The 6,124-nt window shown below is 35.7% G+C and overlaps 1 protein-coding gene across 1 annotated transcript; it reads left to right on the top strand.

The window, feature by feature from the left end:
- Positions 1-249, top strand: LOC147274156 (uncharacterized). Its single transcript, XM_086228576.1, has one exon. The coding sequence runs from the start codon at positions 4-6 to the stop codon at positions 247-249; it is 246 nt and encodes an 81-aa protein (XP_086084702.1). The 5' UTR covers positions 1-3.
- Positions 250-6,124: the final 5,875 nt, after the last annotated feature.

The raw sequence follows: 6,124 nt of genomic DNA, 5'->3' as shown, positions 1-6,124 counted from the left end.
AAGATGGGCAAGTCCTCTTCACTCTTCTCCTTCTGCAACATATTCAAGGCATGCTTTTCTAGTGGAGGCAGAGATGACACATACTCTGATGATGGTGGTGTTTATGTCAGAAGAAGAATATGTCCGAGCGATGAAGACAGAGGAGGCTGGACTGCTGAGCCTGGGATCGACCGCAAGGCCACTGCTTTCATTGCCAAATTCTATGAGAGTCATGTCTCAGATCCTGAGTGCCAAACTTTTGCAGTCTGATGATCATGATCAATTGTTACCATCCTAATTTCATTGAGCTAGAAATATTTTTGTAGTAGTGATTGATCAGATCAGACCAAGTTCATTATTGTACTTCCATTTTTTGTCATGCTTCCTTAGCTCTTCTTTTTCTTCTTCTTCTTCTTCTCTTGTAATTCTCTTGGAAGTGTGCATCTAATCTGTGAGTCAATTACAATAATGCAGATGCAATAAAAAACATAGTTTCCTCCTTCAAAACCTTTATATTTCTTCTGCTAATTTCTTTTTTCTGGCCAATTGCTTATCTTTCCATAAAAATTATATTTGGATCAAACAGTGAAAGTATCAGCAACTTGTGATCAATTTACAAAATTCAAAGATATTTAACCAACACATTATACTGGTGCAATATTACATGCAGTAGGTGCCAACTGATACAGCAGCTAGTACGTTCTTGGCTCTTAGACAAATTAAGTTCCTTTTACTGTGCATCTATGTGGAGTATATGAAACCAGATGCTTGTACAATACAGGACCTGTTGATACAAGGTGTTTCTTTCCACTCAAATTTGACTCCACACACACTGACACTCATACAAGTCTAGCTTGTACACTATCACAACTCATATGAAACATTGTGTTTCGATATCATTGGAAGTAAATTAACATGTATAGGCAGTCTGAAATTTGGGCAATGAAGAAATTTTAATTACTATAATATTTTTCCTTTATAGTACTAACCCTCATATTATTACCAGTGCAGGTAACAAAGTTGCTAGTTAAAGCACTATAATAGTCTGCTTATTCTTTCTTTCTTTTTTAGTCTAGAATTGCCTCTTTTCTTTGCATCTTCACCATTAAGCCAAAATACAGAATGGACAGCAGTAAGTGTCACCTTAATGAAAACGCAACAAGATTACAAGATGTACTGTGCATCATATTCATAAGTACATATACGTGTAACCGTTGTTCTCTTTTTCTTTTCACTTTTGGTCGCATCGATCCCTTTTTGTCCTTTTTGGCTGTATATATACTCAATTTTCCTACATTTAAAGCCACCTCAATTATTTGATACAATTTAAACTAGTGCATGCATATATGTTTTAAAGTTATTGGAGTGCATACAGATAGCAAATTATTCAAAAAATGTCACGCAGAACAATGATACGTATGAGTAGGCCTTGTTTACAATGTATATCTATAAGCAATGTTGGAATGTTGTAGATCTTGTTTGATTAACTGTTTTGGCAATTGGCATGAGTAGACAGACTAGATAACTACTACTAGTGCCTTGAATTTTACGACTCATCTGGCTTATAGCTTTACATATACATATCGAATTTAGATTCTCTACCGAATTTTAAATTTCAAAATGACGTAGTTTTAGACATAAGTATAAAAATAACATAAAAGAAAGAATCAACAGAGAATCATATTTCATAAATACCGCTCCATGTATATTACTCAAAATAGTTAATTGGAATCCAGAGTGTGAGTAACCCATTCACTCCCGTTTTTCACATTTTTAGACTAACGTGTGAAGATAAGTGGTAATATGTTGCCAAGTAGTTCCATTTGGAGAAAGAATAACAGTGCCCCCTGGTTTTGGGTCTTGGACATTAGAACTAATGGCATAGGAACCTTATGCTTATGGTGTCCAACTAATGGCTAGTCCAAACAGATTAAACCCGGCACCTTCAAAAGTGACCCTAAACCCCTAAGATCAATATAAAATTTGATGTTGTGAAGGGCCAGTATTGCTGAAGAAGCCAACCCATATTATGCTAAATTGCTAAGTTTGTGTAAAAGTGCTAAAAGCAACTCTCATGCTCACTTGGTTCTTTGTTTCTTTTCCCGCAGCTACATGCAAGGAGCTAGCTTGCTAGCACCCATCTAAATGTATATGGACCATTTATGAGATCCCTTTTTCCAATCCCCTTTTGGTGGTTCTACCTACCATGTGCATCTTTAAATGAGTGATAGTCTTCAACCCCTTATATCCACCTTTCTATTCCACTATGCAACTCATTAGTTAATTTTCTTTGGTCTTTCTTCATTAGATTGTAACTTGACTGGAAATTTCTTTATATGTGGTACTAAGATGAATGCATATATAGGCCTGGCCACAAAAAAAAAAAAAAAAAAAAAAGATGAATGCATAGGGAACATGATACTCTGTATCAGTAACTATGAATTAATAGCTTAGCTCAAGGGTGAGGAAGGCTGGAATAAGTTGGGATTAGGATGGATCAAACATGCAATCCCTTCCAATTTTTTTTTTTTTTTTAAATTTGAATTAATGTGATTTATTAGTATAAGTAGTTTATATGAGGGAGATATATAAATCACAAATGTATCGCACTTAATATTAAACACAAGCAATGATAAGATTGTAGCATGATTGATGCCAATTAGATAAAATGATGAATCTCAACAACTAGATAATAGTGGATTCCAAATCAATGTACTAGCTAGTACATGAGTTGCATTGAGAATCATGAGTAGCACGTGAATTAAAATATTGTCTCTATTGATCATATGACTCTCTTAATTGTTGGCATGCAATAGCCCTAATCTTGAGAGCTAGAGTAGCCAATTTTTGTTCTCTCTAGTTAATTACTTTGATTTATCAATGAGTGGGGAGGGATCTCCAAATTAATTAATCAACTGTAGGGTCGTTGGTATGTGGGGTAATTAGGACTATGATGGGAACACTTATTCTCAAGAGTGGATTGACACCCTCTAATATTAATTAGTCAAGATCCCCTTGTAGTAATTACACATTTGACTAATGAGGTTAGTGCTAATCACTTTAGTAAGTCATTACTAAAATGATTAACTAATCATGAAAGGAGTTGTACCTTGTGATTTGAAGTGGTCCAAGTAGGACACTTTGATCTCTAATGCCTAGAGTTCCATGCAATTTGGCCCAACCTGAATAAATCTAATAGAAATACCCACCAACCCCGAAGTTGGGGGGGATTCCCCAACAATGCGGCTTCTGGGTAGTATTGGGCTAAGAGGCCACAGAATCCACAAAGAAAACACACAATCCCATGGGATTTGCTACACTTCACATTCTGTTAAATATCTTTTTTTGTTTGCCAAACTTAATTGACACTTTTGCATAAATTAAGAACAAAATTAAAATGACCCTTTTTCTATGGAACACTGCGTGGGTAGGCTTTAAACCAATTCATGGTTCACACTTCACAATGATGCTTACTTTACTTTGGTATTTTATTTTATTGTACTTTGGGCTGCTAAATATCCCTGCAGACAAATCAGTCAACACTCTACAAAAATGAACCTGCGGTTGAGGTCAGATCAAAACTTAGAACCATTGGTTTACATGTTAATAAATTGAGGATTAGATTAAAGGGTTTGCATTTGGCAAAGATTCTTCAACAATTTAATTTTAAATGGATCGCTCAGTAAAAGGGGCTTCAAACTTCAAAGTTTGAACGCGTTTCTACTTTGAAGAGAATCCAGTCCACGGCCTTTTACAAGTCCTCTATGGCTCTATCATATGATTCATATTAATATTGTTATTATTCCTTTTTGAAAACTGTTGAATTTGAAATTTTAGTAAACCCCAAATTGTAATGATCAGAAACTACACACCGACACAAAAGGTTTATTTAGCAGTCAAAATGGCCATGACAATGTTGCATAAGTCCATAAGTCATAAGTGCGCTATGAGCCTATGCCACAACACGTTGTTGTTGTTTTGTTCTTTTTTTTCGCTGATGAAGAAATAGGGGTGTAATTGTACCGAGGAAAATCAAGTATCAAGAATTCAAGATGCTCATACTCAGCTCAAATAATATTTATCAAATTTGGGCTCAGCTAGAGCTTGAATCAAACTTGAAGAACCATATATGCTCAAACTCAACTCGACTGTTTTCTCCCAAATTTAAATTTGGCTCAGTTTAGCTAGCTTATGGAACAAGCTTGAGCTAGTAATAGTATATAGAACTAGCCAAGTTTGAGCTTAACTTTAATACATTAATTATTACATAATATTAACAAGAGGCTAGAACATCACATATGCCTCATTTGATTTGGTAAGTCGAGAATTTTCAATAATATAGAGACCATAGCATATAATTAATTTTTAATTTTTTTTTTGGTAACTTGGTAGGCTTCAAGTCAAAATCACTTAATCACTAAAAAACTATTTCATAATAGACATGGACTTAACAAAGTTAAAAGTCTAAGATTAATGAGTTAAAACGAATGAGCTAAACTTGAACCAAACTTGAGTTATCTCATAATGAAACACAAATAGTTAACGAGTCGAGAATATCAAGCTCAAATTTTCAGTGAATATTTGTTTGAATTTGGATTAATTTTCTTATAAACTAAGCTTGAATGAGAAAAAACAGACTAATTTATTGAGCTGATTTACAGTCCTATAAAAAATGAATGCTAAGTTCACCTAAATTATGAGAAGTAGTTGAGGTGAGTCATATTTTGATATAGTAAGAACCAAACTTGTATGGAGCTGATTTACAGTTCTATCGATAAGCCCTTGGATTTCAATGAATTTTTTGTTAGACTATAATCACAAACATCAAAGAAATACATCTGCAGCCTAGAATAGATTAATCATGAAAAGCATGAACACCTACCTGATGCCATCGAGTAAGCCTTGAGTAAGCCTTGAGTAAGCCTTGAGTAAGCCTTGAGTAAGCCTTCTCCTCTCAGCAGAATTCCTTATAGCAGCTCAATATGGGACTGAGTTCTTTAAGCAAAAACGATACTGTGAGAGCAGGGACTTACTCCTATATATATGTGATGATCTGATTGGTGTCCTCCCATAAAGGAACTACTCAATCCTAATCCAACACAGCTGCAGTATAGGAAATCCTTATTCATGTCCATATAGGATTCTAACACCCTACCTTCCAGGCCCTTAGTCCTTGTTATGATTGAATCATAAATCATTAAGGACAACCGGATTAATCTAATATAGCCCTTTATCTTGAACTGCAAGTTTGGTTTCCTAGTTGTATCCAGATTTATCAATCATTAGTCCACTAGGATTTCTTACATTTTTTTCTATGTGTTATGGTAAAAGCACTGACATGCAAATCCTTGGTTTAGGATAGTAGATGGCCAAAAATGCCTCATCTGATTATAGATAGCCTTGTGCTCCGATCCAACCACTCAAGTTCAATAAGGAGTGAAGATCAAACCCAAGAGGGAACTGGGAAAAGTGGACATTGATTGAAGCAAATTCCAAATATCAAATCTGATAGCTTGTGGGGGCCACTTTTCTTTGCTTTAAGAGACAAGCACATGACATTATTGTGTGGAGCAGCTCACAGCCTCAGAGTCTCATGGCCAAGAAGTTGAGGCAATGATCCAACCAATTGTACTATTTTGCACAAACTTGGGTCGGGTTTGGCTGGGCCTGTTTCGGGTATTGTTGGTTGAGCTTGTCTTTATGATCGATCTCCTTTGCACGTTTAAAAATTCCAATTCTCCACTGAATCTGATATTAAATCTCATTCCATTAGACTTGGACCCCATTTTGCACTTAACCCCCCCACCACCACTCATTATCACCAGAATCTCTCTGTGTTCCTACTCAATTATTAAGTGGGTCGTTTTGTGCTCTTATCACATTTTATATATAGAAGGCTCAGAGAGGACGAGATACAAATTTAAAGATAAGTCCAACAAGTGATAGAGACATGCATATAACTATATAAGTTGGCAAACCAAATTAACCACATTACCATGTACAGTACTTCTCTTCGGTGGTTAACCGTAGGGCTAGGTTGGTTTGACCGAATAATCGAGACCGTACTCGAAACCGTTCCAACCGATGTCGAGAATAACCGTACCAGAGAGAAACCGTACCGAGATATCGGTTTGCCAACCAAACC

The sequence above is a fragment of the Dryas octopetala genome, chromosome 9, assembly GCF_963921425.1.
Source record: "Dryas octopetala chromosome 9, drDryOcto1.1, whole genome shotgun sequence".
NCBI classification, from domain to species: Eukaryota; Viridiplantae; Streptophyta; class Magnoliopsida; order Rosales; family Rosaceae; genus Dryas; species Dryas octopetala.
This window is presented reverse-complemented; position numbering and strand designations above follow the sequence as displayed.